Consider the following 19,544-nt stretch of genomic DNA (forward strand, 5'->3'; position numbering starts at 1 on the left):
CCTACCAATATTTATTGGTAGATAATATTAGTAGGTAAATGCTAGTCCATTATATTATATTTCGGAACATAGCTTTACCTACCAATAATATCAGTAGGTAATGATCTTTACCTACGTATATTATGGAGGAAACTTTTTTAACCATTCCAGCTCAATTTTTCCCCCGTTTTTTATTTTCATTATATTATTTTATTATTATAAATACTTATTTGGAAGCTTAAGTAGAGAAAATAATTATTTGAGAGGGCTGACCCAAAGCAATTAAATGATTACGAATAAAATTGAAATGTAAATCCAAACACCCTACATTTTCACGAAGATAATAGAGCTCAATGTTATTTTTAAATTGCTTGCTACTTTCTTTGGCTCTGAATTGTTGGTATGTTAATTCTAATATATTTAATTATTGTATATTAGACTCCATGTTTCTTTCCGTCTATATTATTATTATTATCGTAGACTCCCATGTTTCTTTAGGTCTATATAATTATAATATATTATTATTATTATGTTAAAAGTTGAAACCCTATCCTCTCTCCACAATCTTAGCCTAACACAGCTGCCTCCCTCTTTCTTTCTTTCTCTGGTCTCTTCTTTCTTCTCCTCATACCCATTTCCTTTTCTCCCTACCATCTTCTCTCATCATCTTGCTCGAAGTTGACTAGTCGGTGGGCTAGGCTTGCAGCGGGAGATGGGATGGACGGTGGCGGGATGGACGGCATGCTAGGCTTATGGCGCGGGATGGGTGCGCGAGGTCTCGGACGATGAAGGACTATGGTACCAAATTATGTCGACCACAGTAAGTGTTTTCTGAATGTTATATGCATCTGTATATATATATATATATATGAAATAATTGTTTATATATTTTAGAGTTTGTTAGTTTGATGAAGAAATTATAGATTGATTGTTTAGATTTATTGGGTATTTGATTTTTTTTTCCTTTTGCTCTTTGAGTCTGCCGAGCATAGATGTATACACTCATTCTTTGGCTATGGACTGCTGCTATAGAGTAATTAGTATATTTAAAATTTTATAAGGCAATTGGTATTATTCTGCATCATTCATCTTATTTTTAGGTTTTGTTTAGTTTGTGAGATATTTCTATAATATATTTTGATATTGTTGTTTTGTTCTATACCTATTCATAAATGTTTTCATAATCTACTAATTTCCTCATGATCAATGAATAGGCTAATTAAAGAAAAGGATATTTCTATTTCGTTTTCAAATGAAGCATGTATAATTTCCTCTGCTTTTGCTTTTTTTTTTTATGATATTTTTGGCTATCATCTATATCTTTACAGTGACAGGGTATTAGAGTAGTTGCTGTCTAGAGACTCATTTTTTGACTTTATAGCTTTGATATTGATCTACTTGCAAGAATTTTATGAACCTATTTGAAATGCATCCATTAATTAATGGCTGGAAACTTTTGTATGTATGATTGATACTCATATATATATATAATGTGTTTCTATATACTTGCAAGATTGAGATTGTATATACAAGTAAATATGTGTGGTTAGATTTGCTTGTATTGGTGTTAGAGCCACATCCTTTGTTTTTTTTATTATACGAGAACTGATTTTATTTTTATTTTAGTTTTCATTGTACTAAATTTTTGGGTGAACCAAAGTCTAGTAATCAAGAATCTCATTTTTTCACTTTAAAACATATTTTGGAGGAGTACAATATATGTGTATACTAGAACAATGTAAAATATAAGTTAGTGTTGCATATAAAGCAGGAAAAGAGAGTTGATTTGCTAAAATAATTGCATTACCATTAACTGATAAGTTGAATTTTCTATGGCAGGGACTCCCTACACACATTCTTTTGTGCTTATGATGTGAGTGACATCTCAGCTGGTATAAAGGTAGTGTTTTATTTAAGAAATAAAAAAGTTGTCTTTGGGTTATCATTCTAGAGTTTATAGATTTTGATTTTCTAGCTCATGATTATGGCTTCTATTGAAATATGTGTTCTGTTGAACTTAATGTATATCTTTTGTTGGTATTTGATTGCTAAAAATTATCATAATTATTCAACTGTGGGTGTTGATTGGGCATCTCTATTCCTTTACTCGTGAGATTATTGCAACTTCTATGATCATGATGTTATTTATGACCCTCCATGGATCTGAATCAAAGCTTGTGGAGACAATTATATTGACAGGGGGTTATTCTGATGATTATATATACGAAGAAATTGAAGCGAAACATTTTGGTGTAGTAAAAACCAACTTACCGAAATTCTTTTCATAATCTTGCACTGAATAGTGAATGATATTATTCTGTTGTTCATACTTGATTACCGTTAAATGATTATTCAACTACAAGTCATATGTTAATATGTAGTGATATGAAAGCTGCTAGGAGGGTGGTGTTAACTTAAAAATCACGGTGGTATCTTATTTAATCAAGTGCATTTCCCAGCCCCTCCACCACCTAGTGCTTGTGGTCTTACAGTCATTTACACAACAATGCTAAGTATGATTCATGCAGAACCACAGAAGTAGAATAGAAGTCTCCTTTAAAATTATGAATTACGAGCTAATCCCTTATTGTTTTGGTTCTTTGTCCCTTGTTGCTTATATAGTGTGGAATTCATGTTGAATAATTTTTTTTTCAACTATACTAAATGTAGAGATTAAAGTAGTTCATTTGAATCATAATCCTTATGTTGTGTACCTCTTTGATTGTTAAGATGCTTCACATTTTCTTATATGTTCTTATTGCAAATTTATCAGATTGAAAATGAATACGGAAATATTGAAGGGAAGTTTGGGCAGAAAGGAAAGGACTACGTTAAGTTGGCAGCAAAGATGGCTTTAAGCCTTGGTGCTGGGGTTCCATGGGTGATGTGCATGCAAACTGATGCTCCGAATGAAGTTGTAAGGTTTTAGCCAATGCTTTAAATTTTCTGAACTTATATATTATGGCTGTAAGAATGTATAGGGACAGGTGAAACTTTGTTGAAATTTCTGTGTTTCTTTGACTGTGATACCCAATCAGTTGTTGTGTTTATTTCATTTTGGTTGTGGGAATGAAGTTTTTTCTGACTATGTAGTTGATGTAGTTAAGGTGTTTGGTTAAATGTTTGAATGAAAAAATGAAAGCTAATGTTATTGTTTTGGCATCATCTACTCTTTCTAGTATTTGGCCCTACATAAACAACATCTACTCTTTCTAGTATTTTGTTTTGTATTTGATTTACAGATTTTAGTGTTAAACTATTCAATAAAGTTTGTAATAAATAGACATTGTGTTGTTCAAAAGAAAGGTTGTTTAAAAAAATTTCTAATAAATTTTATTTGGATTTATTTCTTCAGGAAAGAGCATTAAAGAATACTACCAATCGATCAAAAAGGAAATGGGAGTTGAAAAATGGTTCAGTCTCCACACCACAACATCACATTTGACGTGGAATGGTGTTGACTTCTCCTACCGGTCAAATTGAGACATGGCGTTTAAAACATTATGATGCTGAGAAAAGATGGACTGGAATAGAGCTCAGGCCATTATATGTAAGCAATTTAAATTTTTATTTATTATATTTCTTACTAATAATTAATTAAATATATTATTAGGATAAAATGATGGAGTTAAGGGGTCAACATCCTCCATAAGAACTGTCTGATAAAGAGATTATGGAGCGTGTACTTGGACGTGATTCGGTATACTTGCGAGGGTGGGGGCGGTCTCCTAGTGTCACAACTTCTACTTCACATCGTGAAAATATTGTGGGTAATCAACCAACTTATGAAGAGTTAGTTGAACGACTTAATGATACAACTTCCCGCCTTAATGCTACTAACAAACAACTTAGTGTGGTTGTGGATATACTTCGTCATAACAATTTGATGGCACCGCCTCCACCACCTCCAACAGACCAAGCTTCAGATGCAAATTTAAGAGAGTCACCATCTTTTTCAATTCGGGAGTCACAAGATGATTCTTAGTTTATTTACATTAATTTACTAAGGAAAGAACTTTATGAAGTTTTTTTTTATTTTGGTAGGGGTAACCTTAAAATGATAACTTTATGACTTATTTTAGTATTGAACATTATAAAGAATTTTAGCATTAAACATTTTATTATTGTATGATTTTTTTCTAGTTTATTTCTAATATAGAACATTTATAAATAACTGTTATTATCTTTTACCTACACATAACCATTAAATATGAACAAAATATAAATTGTGTAACAGACCAATAAAATAATGCTATGTGGGCTAATAAAATGACACCACGTAGGATGCCACATATGATGTCACGTATAATGCCACGTAGGATGCCACATATGATGCCATGTCATCAGACACGTAAAACTACAAAAACCATGTCAGCATACACGTAGGGTGTCATGTCATCAAACACGTCATCTGATGACTCATCAATTGATTTATAACTTAGTGGGGTCCACTGATTCTTTTACCTACCAGTGTTAATAAGTGTAGGTAAAGACTCTTTCCCCACTAACATTTACCTACCAATCTCTACCAATTCAATATTGGTAGGTAAACCATATTACCCACCATTAGGCTAGTTTTAGCTACACTTACAATTGGTAGGTAAAGACCCCATTTTCTTGTAGTGTTTCCGATAGGCTCTATGACCTCTACACCGAGACCAAATCAGCCAAGGAGATATGGGCTGCACTGGAGAAAAAGTTTAAGGCGGAAGAGGAAGGTACCAAAAAGTTTTTGATATCTCAATACTTCGATTTCAAATTTTTTGGTGATAAACCTATTCTTCCTCAAATTCATGAATTGCAAATAATTGTTAACAAATTGAAAGTGTTAAAGATTGAGCTTCCCGAGGCCTTTCAAATTGGTGCTATAGTGGCTAAATTACCACCAACTTGGAAGAGCTATAGGAAAAGAATCCTTCATAAAAATGAGGATTATTCTTTGGAGGAAATCCAAAAACATATTCGAATCGAAGAGGAATCGATATGTTGAGATAAACTTGTGGAGGGGTCTAATGGAGAGACTTCCAAAGCAAATGCGGTGTCACAACCAAAACATCCCAAAAACAAAGGGAAAAAGGGTAATGAGAAACCTTTGGGTCCAAAAACCAACCCAAACAAGTTTAAGAGCGAGAAAGGCCATTGCTTTGTGTGTGGGAAAAATGGTCACTATGCTAGAGAGTGTAGGCATAGAAAATACCAACAAGGACCTAAGGTAAACGCAACTCAAGAGGAAAACATAGTTGCTACTCTTAGTGAGGTGAATGCGGTCCAAGGCAAGGTTAAAGGGTGGTGGTATGATACATGTGCCACCGTCCATGTCATCTATGACAAATCATTTTTCAAGACCTTTGAAGAGTCAAAGGGCAACCATGAGAGACAAATGGGCAATGAGGGCAAATCCAAGGTACTTGGCAAAGGTACTATTGAAGTCTACTTCACCTCCGGCAAGAAAGTTACATTAGTGAATGTACTTTATGTTCCCGAAATGAGTAGAAACTTGGTAAGTGGTGATTTGCTTGGCAAGCCCGGCATTAAAGTCATTTTTGAGTCCGGTAAACTTATACTTACTAAATCAAATGTATTCTTGGGAAAAGGGTACTCTTGTGAGGGAATGGTTAAATTGTGCACCAATGATGTAACTTTCAATGTTATCAATAAAAATTCTAATTCCGCCTATATTGTTGAGTATGATTCTTTATTTTTGTGGCATCTTAGACTATCGCATATAGGTTTTTCCACCATGAAAAGAGTAGTAAAATGTGGTATGATTGCATGCAATATTAAAAACTATGGTAAAAGTGAAACATGTGTTAAGGCGAAAATGATTAAGAAACCATTTCCTAGTGTAGAAAGATCATCTAATTTACTAGATTTAATCCATAGTGATCTTTGTGAATTAAATGGTGTTTTAACTAGATGTCGTCAAATGTATTTTCTTACTTTTATAAATGATTTTAGTAAATATACTTATGTGTTTCTTTTAAAGCATAAAGATGAAACTTTTGATGCTTTTAAATTGTATAAACTAGAAGTTGAAGATCAACTAAATAAAAAGATTAAGGTGCTAAGAAGTGATAGAGGATGAGAGTACTTCTCTAATGAATTCAATACATTTTGTGAAGAAAATGGTATAATTCATGTGTGCACTGCACCTTATACACCACAATAAAATGGTGTTGCCGAAAGGAAAAATAGGACTTATCTAGAGATGATAAATTCTATGTTGGTGTTTTCTAAGTTGAACTTCAACTTATGGGGTGAAGCGCTTTTAACCGCTTGTCACATTCTTAATCGAATACCGATGAAGAAAAATGAGATATCTCCATATGAGTTATGGAAAGGAAGAAAACCCAACATAGGGTACTTCAAAGTGTGGGGGTGTCTTGCATATTGCAAGAAAAACGAACCTAATAGAACAAAGTTAAGTTCAAGAGCCATAAAGTGTGCTTTTGTTGGTTATGCCAACAATAGTAAAGCTTATAGGCTATTAGACTTAGAGTCTAATGTTGTGATTGAATCTAGGGAAGTTGAATTTTTTGAGAATATGTTATGTGACAACAATTCTCAAGCTTCAACATCTCTAAAGGAGAATTTGTTATATGAGAACAATTCTCAAGCTTCTACATCCAAAGTTTATTCTCAAGAGGAGAATTCTCAAAAGGATGTAAAGCAACCCTTTGAACCTAGAAGAAGTCAAAGGCTTAAAAATCATAAAAGTCTAATAGTGGATGAGATAGATTTTCAACGAATTTCATTCTACATGGTAGAAGGAAATAGAGAGGAAGTCATTAGGAAAATTCCTATTGTACTTCTCGTTGAGGATGATCCTAAGACTTATAGAGAAGCTATGCAATCGAGAGATAGTGCATTTTGGAAAGAAGTCATCAATGATGAGATGGATTCCATTCTTTCCAATAACTTGGGAATTGGTAGACCTCCCACCGAGGTCTAAGCCAATTAGGTGTAAGTGGGTATTTAGGAGAAAATACCACACTGACGGCACTATCCAAACATTTAAAGCTAGATTAGTAGTTAAAGGGTTTAGGCAAAAAGAGGGTATCGATTATTTCGATACCTATGCGCCTGTTGCAAGAACAACTTCTATAAGAATTTTGTTCGCTTTAGCTTCTATACACAACTTGTATGTTCATCAAATGAATGTCAAAACGACATTCCTTAATGGTGACCTTAATGAGGAGGTCTATATGGAACAACCCGAAGGGTTTGTCCTACCAAAGTATGAACATAAATTTTGTAGACTTGTAAAATCCTTATATAGATTGAAACAAGCTCCTAAGCAATGGCATGAGAAATTTGATCAAGCCATCATGTCTAATGGGTTTAGACATAACAATGGAGACAAGTGTTTGTATTCCAAAACTTGTAAGGGATATGTAATCATTGTTTGCTTATATGTGGATGACATGCTTATTCTAAGTAATAGCATGAAAGGGATAGAAGAAACGAAGAGGTTTCTATCATCAACCTTCAAGATGAAAGATTTTGGAGAAGTTGATACCATACTCGGTATCAAAGTAAAGAAACATAGTGGGGGTTTTGCGTTAGGGCAAGCCCACTATGTTGAGAAAGTATTGAACAAATTTAACCATCTCAAGGTTAAAGATGCCAATACTCCATTCGATCATAGTGTAAAACTAGAGAAGAATTAAGGAAGAGCGATGGCTCAATTGGAGTATGATAGTGCAATAGGGAGTCTAATGTACGCTGCCCAGTGTACTAGACCTGATATAGCATTTGTGGTAAGTAAACTTAGTAGGTTTACAAGTAATCCAAGTGTGGATCACTGGAAGGAAATTGGAAGAGTCCTAGGTTATCTCAAGAAAACCAAAGGACTAAGCCTTCACTACTCCAAATTTCCTTCGATATTAGAAGGATATACAGATGCAAGTTGGATATCCAATCTTGGGGACAACTTGTCCACAACTGGTTGGGTATTCACACTTGGTGGAGGTGCAATTTCTTGGGGTTCCAAGAAACAAACCTGTATATCTCTTTCCACTATGGAAGCAGAGTTCATTGCTCTAGCTACTACAGGCAAAGAGGCCGAATGGTTAAGGGATCTATTGATAGAGATTCCCCTAATCAAAGAGAATGTATCCACTATATCGATACATTGTGACAGCCAAGCGACATTGGCTAGAGCATACAACGAAGTGTATAATGGGAAGTCTAGACACATTAGTCTAAGACATGGATATGTAAGAGAATTGATTCAAAGAGGAGTCATCTCAATATCCTATGTGAGAACAAGTGAAAATCTGGCAGATCCTTTCACTAAGCCACTAACGAGGGATTTAGTGGCCGCATCATCTCGAGGGATGGGACTTAAACTCCCTAAAGAGATTCACGATTGATGGTAACCTATCTTAACACTAGTTATCCCAACCAGTGTTAGGTTCAATAGGTAATAACAAGTCAATCAAGTGAATATTAGTTGTACTCAAAACAAGTCTCATCTGAGATATTGAGTACTTGTGTGTTACCAAGTGGAGGGTTAAAACCGAAATATTTTTTAATAGAATTCAGTCTTGTAAAGACAAGTATTTTTGGTAACAAAATACTGTAAGAATTCTACCTATATGGATCTAGGGGTGGTGCTGCCTCTCATGAGAATGGGGAGTATTCTCAAGAACGTCCATGAATGGAAAGTGCACATGGCCATTAACAGTGCAAAGCGAGACATAGATGTCTCAAGTGAACATCGCAAAGGTGTGTGTGTTATCACCTATTTGTTATCATGAAAAGATGGTTCAATGCCTAGTGCAACCAAATTTTCGACAAATTTTGTGATAATTACACTATAGTAAAGTTCAAGTTGAAAAACACTTTGCTTTATGCACTAATGCAATGACTTCTATAAGAGAGAGTTCTTATTTAATCAAGTGGGGGATATGTTATATGTTAAAATATAATGATTGATTAAATAAGTGTTACAATAGATAACTATTTAATCTAGTGGGGGAATGTTATATTATTTTATAATGTAATGTAATATTATATTATAATATAATATTTTAGATTAAATAAATGTGACAAAGAGTGTCACATATTGTAACATATAATAGAGAGTTACAATTTTAGATATATGAGATATATCCAAATAATGTAACATATTTGGTGTTACAAATTTGTAACTTCCAAATATTACCCTTTATTGTGTAAATTTGTTGTTACACAATATTGAGATGAATTTCATAAAGTCATGTGTGATATGGTTGTTAGAGAAATGAATTTAACCCTAATAATGTGTTTTGGGAGTTACAAAATCATTTGGGAGGGTTTGAACCATTTGTAAAAACAGCACATTTTTTAGTGCTGAAAATGGTCGGTGGCCGCGGCCTGTGGGACAGAGGCTAGTGGCTGCGGGCACAGGCTAAAAACTGACTATTTTTCAGTTTTTTCAATCTTTGTTGAACGACTCAAAAAACCCAAATAACTCACAAATCTCATTTTTAATTCCATATTAATCCAATTAAGCATTGGTAACAGCCATGGGGGTTGGTGGAATTTGAAATTCAAAGGGTGTCTCTAAACTCTATAAATAGGAGCCTATAGCTCACTTGTAAGACACAACATTTCTATCCATTAGAGCACTTGGCTAGAAATACCTTAAGGCTTGATAATTCCATAAAGCATTTCCTATAATCTGTGAGAGATCCCTTAGTTCTTGAGTTAGGGGGAAATAAGCTTTTGGACAAAGGTTTCAAACATTGTTCAAGTTGGTGATCCCCAACACTCTTCACTTTGGTAGTGTGAGTGAGATTTGTTTATCTTTTATATTTTGTTCCTTTATTTCATTCTATTGCTTTTCATCTTTATATTGTTCTTCTCTATTTACTTGTATTTCTTGTTCAAGAGTTGTAATCTTTTCTTTTCTTTTGTTTCAAACACTTTACTTTATTTGTAACCTTTTTCTAAGAGTTGTATTTTACTATTCTCTTCTCCTTCATCATCTTCTTCATCTTCTTTGTTTATTTGTAATTTTCAGTTATAGAGTTGTAACTCTTTTTAATCAATCATTATTTATTTGTAATATATTGCATAGAGTTGTAATTTATTACTATTTCCATTAAGGCAAAATACATATTTTCCTAACAGTAATCTTGAGAACTAGAGAGAGAGAGGTGAGTGATCAATTCACCAAAAACTCAAATAGCTCATTTAAATAGTATAGGACGCCTCATTAGACTCAATCAATGACATTAAAGCATTTAATTTGAATTTTGGGGCCAAAAACTTGTCACTATATGGTCTTGTTCGTAACACCCAGTCGCCTCGCGAAGCATTGCCTGGTAGGCGATGAGTCGCATGTGTAGTGATTCAAAGGACCAGAGACGCCTCACCTCTGGAACGTAGATCTCTGACTTGGCGCCCCAAAACTTGTCTCAAAACATCCCAAAGTGCCTCCAAAATTTTTGGGATCTTATATATGTTGGATTAGCTTATACAGGATCTTTATTTATTTTCATGTATATCTAATATTAAACAAATTAATACGAGATAGCCTAAAATATGTTTCTAAAATTGAATTCAAAGAGAAACAAAGAATAGAATACTTACAGTATACGCAGCGGAATTAAAGAGTCATTCCTTCAGTTTCTCTAACTCTTGTATCCTCTCTGTCGCAGAGTATTATCAAGAAACTGAACCAATCTTCTATTTCCTTCACAATCTTCCAATGTATCCTTAGAACCACCTAGACTAATGTGGGCAATTCTCAACACATGAGATAGTTATAGAGAGAAGAAGAGAAAATAACAAAGAGGTTTAGAAAAGGACTTGTGTTTAGAGAGAATCTAAAACTATCAGAAAATCTGACTTGTGACTTGTGACTTATCAAACTTATGTTTTGACTTCTCTCTAAGCACTCATTTTATAGACTCAATTAGGCCATTTAATTTAATTAAAAAATAAATAAAATAATAGCCATTTTGAAGCCCTAGGTCGAAATTATCATGAGCTATAGGCCCGTGAAATTTCACATTTGATTATAAGCCCATTGGACTTAAAATCAAGGCCTGTATTATTTTCTATTGATTTAATTAATTAAATAATTATTTAAATCCTTTATCAAATTAATTATTTATAATTTGAACCTTGATTTTAATTTATTTATTAATTTAGATACCAATTTATCTTAATTAATAAATCTGTCATAATTTCTCTTTTCTTCTCAAAATTACACAACTCTGTGAAACTATCCAAACTGACCTGGTCAACTTTGATAATTCTAATTGATGATTAAATCAATTAATTGAGACTATCTAGATGATTTAATCCAATGTACAATGGGGACCATGGGCCTATGAAATCAAGCTCCAATAAGTTATCATAAATCTAACAAATAAATTTACTATCTTATTAATTCCTCGTGACTCCACTATAGACTCAGAATTGCACTCTTGAATTCATAGAACGATCTATAAAAAATATAGATACGCTATTAATTAACCATTGTTACAACCATAATTGTCACTCAATCCTCTATGGACGGTCTACAATGAGATAGGACTAAAATACCGTTTTACCCCTCATTGTATTTTATCCTTAAAACACTTATGTTGACCGTGTTTTTGGCTAACGACGTGTAGACGTAAAAACGACAAAAAACTTCAAGAGAAATAAACGACACATACGATTTTTATAGTGGTTCAGCCCCAATGTGTTGGTAATAGCCTAATCCACATAGAGTTATGATTATGGATCTACACTCAAGATCAGATGAACCTGAGCCAACTGAGTTTCTTCAGTGCAAATTACAAGAATACAAGAATTCTCTCCAGATACAATTACTCTCTCTCTAGAAAATCAGAATCTGAATCAAAGTCCTTTTTATGATGCCATAAGCCTTGTATTTATAGGCTCAAGATCGAACAGATGATGTCCCCCATAATCGGGATATTTTGTTATTCTCACTATATTTAATCTACAATAATATTCAAAATATAACGATACACTATATTCATGGGATAAACTGAGAGATTCCCGTGTAAGCCAAGACTGATTCTTGTTGAAGCCGTTTCTGGGATCTCTTGCGTAGCCCTGCTCTGTCTAGTCGATCCATATCACATTCAGGCTGGTCGACCCAACCTTCACTGGGCGGTCACGCACCTGACTGGGCAGACATGCACCTGGGTGGGCAGACATGCACTTGGCTGGGCAGACATGCACTTGACTGGTCGGCCAAGGTCATGCCTGGGCAGACAAACATGTGACTGGTCGGACACGGTCATGACTGGTCGGACATGGTCATGACTCGTCGGCCAAGGTCTTGCCTGGGCAGACAAACATGTGACTGGTCGGCCAAGGTCATGCCTGGGCAGACAAACATGTGACTAGTCGGACAAGGTCATGCCTGGTCGGTCATGACACTTGACTGGCCAGTCAAAATTCTTCACTGGTCTACCGGGTCACTTCTAAGCCAGATCACCCAACCATTCCATGCCATTTGTCATTTCTATTGCCACGTTATCGTTTTCAAATTTTGGGGATAACATTTGCCCCCCAAGTTTATTATATGATGCTCTCACATAATAAACATTTTTCTCCACAGCTCACAGTATAATAAAACAAATCTAACTATTCATCTTCCCGCCCATGCAACAGACCACGACTCCACAGCAGACCACGATCATTGCAATTAACTGCTCATAGTCATGGGGATAAAAAATATCTAAGGAATTCCAAGGCTCCAAAAATAAGTGGCAATTTCCACTTTTTTCCTTTAAATAGACCTTCACATTATGTTAGATATACATTATGTTTAATATAATAATAAGCATTTGTGTTTTCAAATTTAATTTTTAATAAATAATTAAAATTTGATTTGTTTTTGTTGGAATAAAAGAGGCCCGGCCCAGCTAGGTATTGACCAGGCCAAGCCGTGGAAAGAATAAGGTTTCTTTGAAAAAAATCAAAGAAAAGAGGTATTTTTTTGTATTTTATTTCTTAATTCTTATTTTTATATTATTTTTTTTTATATAGTTATATTTCTATATTGAAAAAAAAAATAAGAATAATTACTATGTTCCATAAGCCAAAACAAAATAAGGCTTTAAAAAAACCCTTCTTATTATGTATATATTTTTTTTCAATTGGGGGAGAGATGGCTGAGTGGACTAAAGCGTCGGATTGCTAATCCGTTGTATGAATTTTTCGTACCGAGGGTTCGAATCCCTCTCTTTCTGTTTTCGTCAATAACTTTGTATTTCCTTTCGAATTTTTCGCGAGTTCCTTTTTTTAATTATTTTCTATAGTTATAGTTAAAAATGAGAAATAGCTAAAATCCTACTAAGAACTTTTTAAAATCAAGCAAAAAAAACAAAAAAAACCTCTTTATTTTTTATTCTTCACGTCCAGGATTACGCCCCGGATCATTAGATAGGAATCCAAAGATGAATAGAGAGACAAAGAATATTACTACCGTGTAAACAAATAGTTTTAGAGTAAGCATTAAACAATCTCCAAGATTCTTTTTTTAGGAAAAAAGAGAATAGATTCTCTATTTGTATTTTATACCGCATACCCTACTTTTTTCTATTTTTATTTTGATACCAATTAAGACTAGAAATAGAAAAGAATTTTCAAAAAAGTTTTTTAAAATACTTTTTAATACAAAGTGGAGTTTTTGTTCATTACCAAAAATTTTCTTTCATACCCACAATTAGACATTGTGGAAGACTTCAAGAGGTCTTGCAATGGAAAAAGACCAGAATAAGGAAGTGAAATGGGGTGTTCCCGATTTATTACAGCTATACCAGTCTGATCTTATCATATCTATAATTTTTTTGTTTTCAAATAAACGATGAATTTATCTAGCACAGTATTAAAAATCTTAGCGAAAACTTACAGCGCCTTGCCAAACAAAAGCTAATAGAAAAAATAGAAGAGGGATTACTGGCATAAAATGCACGATTGGATTTAAAAAAGCGTAAGCCTCGGGCAATTTGGCGATGAAAAAACTACTTGAAGAAAGGGCAAAATTAAGACAGATACAGATCAAACTAAATATGTTAAGCATAACAAACATTTTATTCTTGAGGGTAATTGTATTTATTTTGATTGAGTTATTAATAAGGCGAGTTATTGATATAAGGCAAGCTGAATAAAAAGAAATTAAATTAGCTATACCAAAAAACCTTTTTTGATTTGAACTCGCCCAATCAAAACACCTTCAATTCTCAAATTAAAAGTAAATCGAATAAATCATACTTTCATACAATATCTTAATTGAATTAGATGTAATGATCAATAAATTCATCAGTTTAATCCAATATCTACATATAGAAAAATTCTATCAATAATTTTTTTTATATTTAGGCTGGAGTTGACGAACAATCAAGATTACTATTAGTCTTTATTAGTGTCAAATAGAAATGGGGCGTGGCCAAGTGGTAAGGCAACGGGTTTTGGTCCCGCTATTCGGAGGTTCGAATCCTTCCGTCCCAGAGCATATTCGTCTGCACACCCAACCCATTATGTGTATGTGATGATATTATTACATACTTAAACCATACTTAAGTCATATTATATCTTATATTTAGTATTCTATTTTTTGTTTTATCTATATTAAAGTTACTTGACGATGCAGACTCAAAAATAACTAATTTTCTTCTTTAAAATTTTTTTTCTTTTTTTTAACTATTTAAATTAAATTTAAAATAAAATAGTTTTAAATATGTGTATTTGGAGTGAAATTGAATTCTTGCTGAAACTTACTTCTTTATAAACTATATTTCATATAGAAAGAAAAAAAAAGTATAGATTACTAAGTACTAACCGAACCAATGATTATTCATGATTCTATAATGGAATTAATTACATACTGGTTTCAAACTAAAGGAATGTTATGGTAAAACTTCGTTTAAAACAATGTGGTAGAAAGCAACGTGCGACTTGAAGGACACGATCCGCTGTGGATTCTTACATCCACCATTTCCTATTATATCGGAATGAAAGTGCTCTTGACTCGACATCATTTGTTCTGTTCCACTAGAACCGGGGGTTGTGATGTAAACCATATCATCCATGATGGAGCTCGAGCAGAATGTATTGATTCGTTTCTCGGAGGCAATAATCTAAGGTTAGTATCAATTAATAAATTGGGACAACTTTGTAAGTAAATTTTCGATAGAGAAATTGAAAGAGTCCAATTCAAGCAAGTTTCAAATTCAAAAGTAAAGAATTGGTAAAACTCTTTCGATCAAATCAAAAGTGTATTACACAGGAATCAACCATTCGTATGATTCTTTGATAGAAAGAAATCCCTCAAAATGGTATGTTGCTGCTATTTTGAAATGATTCAAGATCACCGAAGTAATGTCTAAACCTAACGATTCAAGGCAAAGATAAAGGATCCCAGAACAAGGAAATACCGTTTCAATTGTCTCAACAACTAGAACTCGATTTAAATGAAGAATTAAAATGGATTCGAAAGGAGACAGACAAAAGGAGGATTAGAGACCACTCAATAAATGAAATGAAATGTTTAAAGGATTTCCTTTGCGAGTTATACAACTTGAGCTATGAGAGTTCAAATTACAAATACGAATAATTTTTTTTTTGGAGAAAGAATAATAAACAAGTATTTAAATATAAAGAAAGACAGTTCTGGGTCTAATTGATTTGATGATTTTCTGGATATATTTGACATTTGAATTCTCTACATAAACATAACTTGAATTTTCTTGAGCCGTACGAGGAGAAAACTTCGTATACGTTTCTCGGGGGGGGGGGGTTTATCTACATCTATCCCAATGACCCATTTATCGAATCGTTGCAATTGATGTTCGATCACGAAGAGAAGGGAGAGCTCTTCGGAAAGTGGGGTTTTATGATCCGATAAAGAATCAAACTTATTTAAATGTTCATGTTATTCTATATTTCCTTGAAAAAGGCGCTCAGCCTACATGAACTGTTCATGATATTTCAAAGAAGGCTGGGGTTTTTATGGAACTTCGCCTTAATCACCAACCAAAATTCAATTAATCAAATATATAATATATATAAAGTTTGGATTAGAATCTTTTTTTTCTCTGTTAGTTTTATTTTTTCTCTTTTTCAATTTTTAATTTATATCCTATTTAATTTAGGATTTCTACTATGAAGAGATATAGAAAAATATAGAATAAGAGATAGAGATATAGAATAAAAAAAAAATTAAATGTCGTCTTTTATAACAATAAAAATATCTTTTTTGGTTTTATTGATGGAATAGATAGAAAAAATATCAAGAGAATAAACAATTTTGTCTTCCATTTTTGATATTATTGTGATATCAATGGGTGTTTTTCATAGAAATTATATGAACAAATAAAAAGCAAAGCATTCACTTTTTTACTTTGACTTGTATCTTTTACTTATTTTATATTGATTGATATTAATTGAATAAACCTAGGTTTTTCTACTTCTTCTTTCATTTATTCGTCCGTTTACACCCTTTTCTTTTGTCTCTGTGTTGATTATCTATCCAATGCCAATCCAAGATAAATCTTTTTTTTGTTGCCATTTCTCCATTGGATTCTTTTCTCAACATTGAAATTCATCATTCATATTGACAACAGTCTATCAAATAAATATAATCCGATCATGGAGAATGGATAAATGAATCTATTTATCTCCGTCCCATAGATTTTATTTCATTCAAAAAACAAAAAATAAAGGGCTGATTGAATTTGCTGTAATACAAGAAGTTTTTTTTGTTTTGATTAAAATGATTAAAATAGAATAATGGATAACATAAGAGACAAGAGTTGGTCTACAAATATCTTTATTTTCATTAGATCTGTTCATTTTTATTATGTGCATAATTGATTATAAAATTTTCGATTTTTGTTTTGCCTTTTTAAAAATGAAATGTTTTGATTGCATCGTGTAATTCAATCTCTTTATTAGGATTCCGATTGTATCTATACATTCTAATTATTTTAGTTCGGGTTGCTAACTCAATGGTAGAGTACTCGGCTTTTAAGTGCGACTAGCATTTTTTACACATTTGTATGAAGCAACGGATTCATCTATACCATCGATATAGTTTGTAAGACCCCGACTGATCCTGAAAGGAATGAATGGAAAAAGCAGCATGTCGTATCAATAGAGAATTCTGAGAATCTTTCATTCTTACATTCTTACCTTCATTCTTACCATAATAGTCCCCAAACTTTCTTTAAATTGTTTGAATGAGAACAAATAAAAAAAAGAAATGAAAACAAAAGTGAAAATGGAGTCGAGTAAATAAATGGATAGAGCCCTACTAGAGGTTCCAATTATAGGGAAACAAAAAGTAACGAGCTCCTGTTCTTAGTTTTTGAACGATTACCCGATCTAATTAGACGTTAAAAATATATTAGTGATTGATGCGGGAAAGGCCTTTCCCATGAGTGGATTATCTATTTTTTATGAGTCCTAACTATTAGCTATCTCCATTATGTGGTGGAGATAAATGTGTAGAAGAAGGCAGTATATTGATAAAGAGAGATTTTTTTTTTTTTCAAAATCAAAAGAGCGATTGGATTGCAAAAATAAAGGATTTCTAACCATCTTGTTATCCTAAAATGAACCTAAATCGATTAGGTGAAAAAAGAGAGGATAGAGAGTCCCTTGATGAGTCTTACCTTTTTTTTCCGAGGTATATATTTTTTCTTATTATAATACCTTGTTTGGACTGTATCGTACTATGTATCATTTGATAACCCAATAAATCCCCTATCCTATTTTCAGTTCAAATCGAATTTTAAATGGCAGAATTTCAAGGATATTTAGAACTAGATAGATCTTGGCAACATGACCTCCTATACCCACTTATCTTTCGGGAGTATATTTATACATTTGTTCATGATCATGGTTTAAATAGAAATAGATCAAATTTGTTGGAAAATGTAGGTTATGACAAAAAATCTAGTTTACTAATTGTAAAACGTTTAATTTCTCGAATGTATCAACAGAATCATTTGATTATTTCCGCTAATGATTCGAACCAAAATCCAGTTGTTGGGTACAACAAGAATTTTTATTCTCAAATGATATCAGAGGGATTTGCAGTCGTTGTGGAAATTCCATTTTCCCTACGATTAGTATCTTCTTTAAAGGGGACAGAAGTCGTAAAATATTATAATTTACAATCAATTCATTCAACATTTCCTTTTTTCGAGGACAAATTCCCCCATTTAAATTATGTATCAGATGTACTAATACCCTACCCCATTCATCTGGAAATCTTAGTCCAAACCCTTCGTTACTGGGTAAAAGATGTCTCATCTTTGCATTTATTACAGCTTTTTCTTCACGAGCATTATAGTTGGAATAGATTTCTTATTCCAAATAAATCTATTTCTATTTTTTCAAAAAGTAATCTAAGATTTTTTTTGTTCCTGTATAATTCTCATTTTTGTGAATATGAATCCATCTTACTTTTTCTCCGTAACCAATCTTCTCATTTACGATTAACATCCTCTGGGGGCTTTTTTGAGCAAATATATTTCTATGGAAAAATAAAACATCCCGTAGAAGAAGTCTTTGCTGATGATTTTCCGACTAGCCTATGGTTCTTCCAGGATCTCGTGATACATTATGTTAGATATCAAGGAAAAGCCCCGCTTCCACAAACACAAGAGAGCAAAAAATAAATAAAAAAATTCTCATCTTCCCTTTTTCCTTTCTTTGGCTAAAACCCACAAGCTTCTCTCCTCTTGGCCGAAAGTTCAAGGATCTTCAAGGAGGAGCTCTTATTTCTTCAAGCTTTCTCCAAGAAAATCCAAGGGCTCTTCAAGATTGGGTAAGTCCTTCTCCTTCATCTTCACTTGTGTTGTTATTTTTTTTTTTCAAAACTTCAAGAAGAATGGGTGTGTTGGCCGAAACCCTCTTGGAAAATTTTCCCTTTGAATCTATGTGTGAATCTTTGAAATGCAATGTATTTTGTGGCTGTTTTGATGTTGTTTAGGTTATGGGTAACTCAATTTTACCTTCAATTTCATAGAAATTTAAAGAAAAATGAGTTTTTCAACCTAAATCACATGTATGGTTTTATGGGCAATGGATGATATAAATATGGTCTCTAGAACATTTGAAACTTTACAAATTCCCCATTTTGATCTTGTGGTTATGTGTTTTGGATGAGAAATTGTGTTTGTGTCCTAGAGATTTAGGGTCTTTGTTTTTCGGCATAGGCTTAGGGTTTATGTTTGTGGTATGGGTCTAGGGCTGCTCGGATGATTAGATTGCCTTGAAATTTATGCCCATCCGATCGGTACTATCCACTGCCCCTCGGACCAACCCCAACTCCTCGGCCACGCACCTACTGGCTCCTCGGACATGCACCAACTGGCTCCTCGGATGCACGATGACAGCCCTCGGCTAGGCACGATCCGCTCAGACAAGCACTGCAGCAGCTCGGATGGCACGCAGCATCCGCTCGGACAGGCGCGGCAGCAGCTCAGATGGCACCCAGCATCCGCTCGGACAGGCGCGACAGTAGCTCGGCACCCAGCATCCCCTCGGAACCCAGCATCCGCTTGGACACTACAGGCTGCTCCTCGGACCCAGACACA

The 19,544-nt window shown here is 33.6% G+C and overlaps 1 protein-coding gene across 1 annotated transcript; it reads left to right on the forward strand.

Annotated features, from left to right (window-relative positions):
• The first annotated feature begins 538 nt into the window (after positions 1-538).
• LOC133783980 (beta-galactosidase 9-like) lies at positions 539-3,158 on the forward strand. Its single transcript, XM_062223545.1, has 3 exons — positions 539-799; positions 1,819-1,852; positions 2,753-3,158. Exons 1-3 carry the CDS (start codon positions 732-734, stop codon positions 2,906-2,908), a joined length of 258 nt encoding a protein of 85 aa, XP_062079529.1. The 5' UTR covers positions 539-731; the 3' UTR covers positions 2,909-3,158.
• Positions 3,159-19,544: the final 16,386 nt, after the last annotated feature.

The sequence above is a fragment of the Humulus lupulus genome, chromosome 6 (assembly GCF_963169125.1).
Source record: "Humulus lupulus chromosome 6, drHumLupu1.1, whole genome shotgun sequence".
In the NCBI taxonomy this organism is placed as follows: domain Eukaryota; kingdom Viridiplantae; phylum Streptophyta; class Magnoliopsida; order Rosales; family Cannabaceae; genus Humulus; species Humulus lupulus.

Excerpts from the sequence above, each read along its gene's own strand:
- LOC133783980 (XM_062223545.1), top strand. The coding sequence starts at position 732 with ATGGCGCGGGATGGGTGCGCGAGGTCTCGGACGATGAAGGACTATGGT. Across the intron at positions 800-1,818 it reads ACCAAATTATGTCGACCACA|GGACTCCCTACACACATTCT; the intron begins GTAAGTGTTTTC and ends TTTCTATGGCAG. Across the intron at positions 1,853-2,752 it reads CATTCTTTTGTGCTTATGAT|ATTGAAAATGAATACGGAAA; the intron begins GTGAGTGACATC and ends CAAATTTATCAG.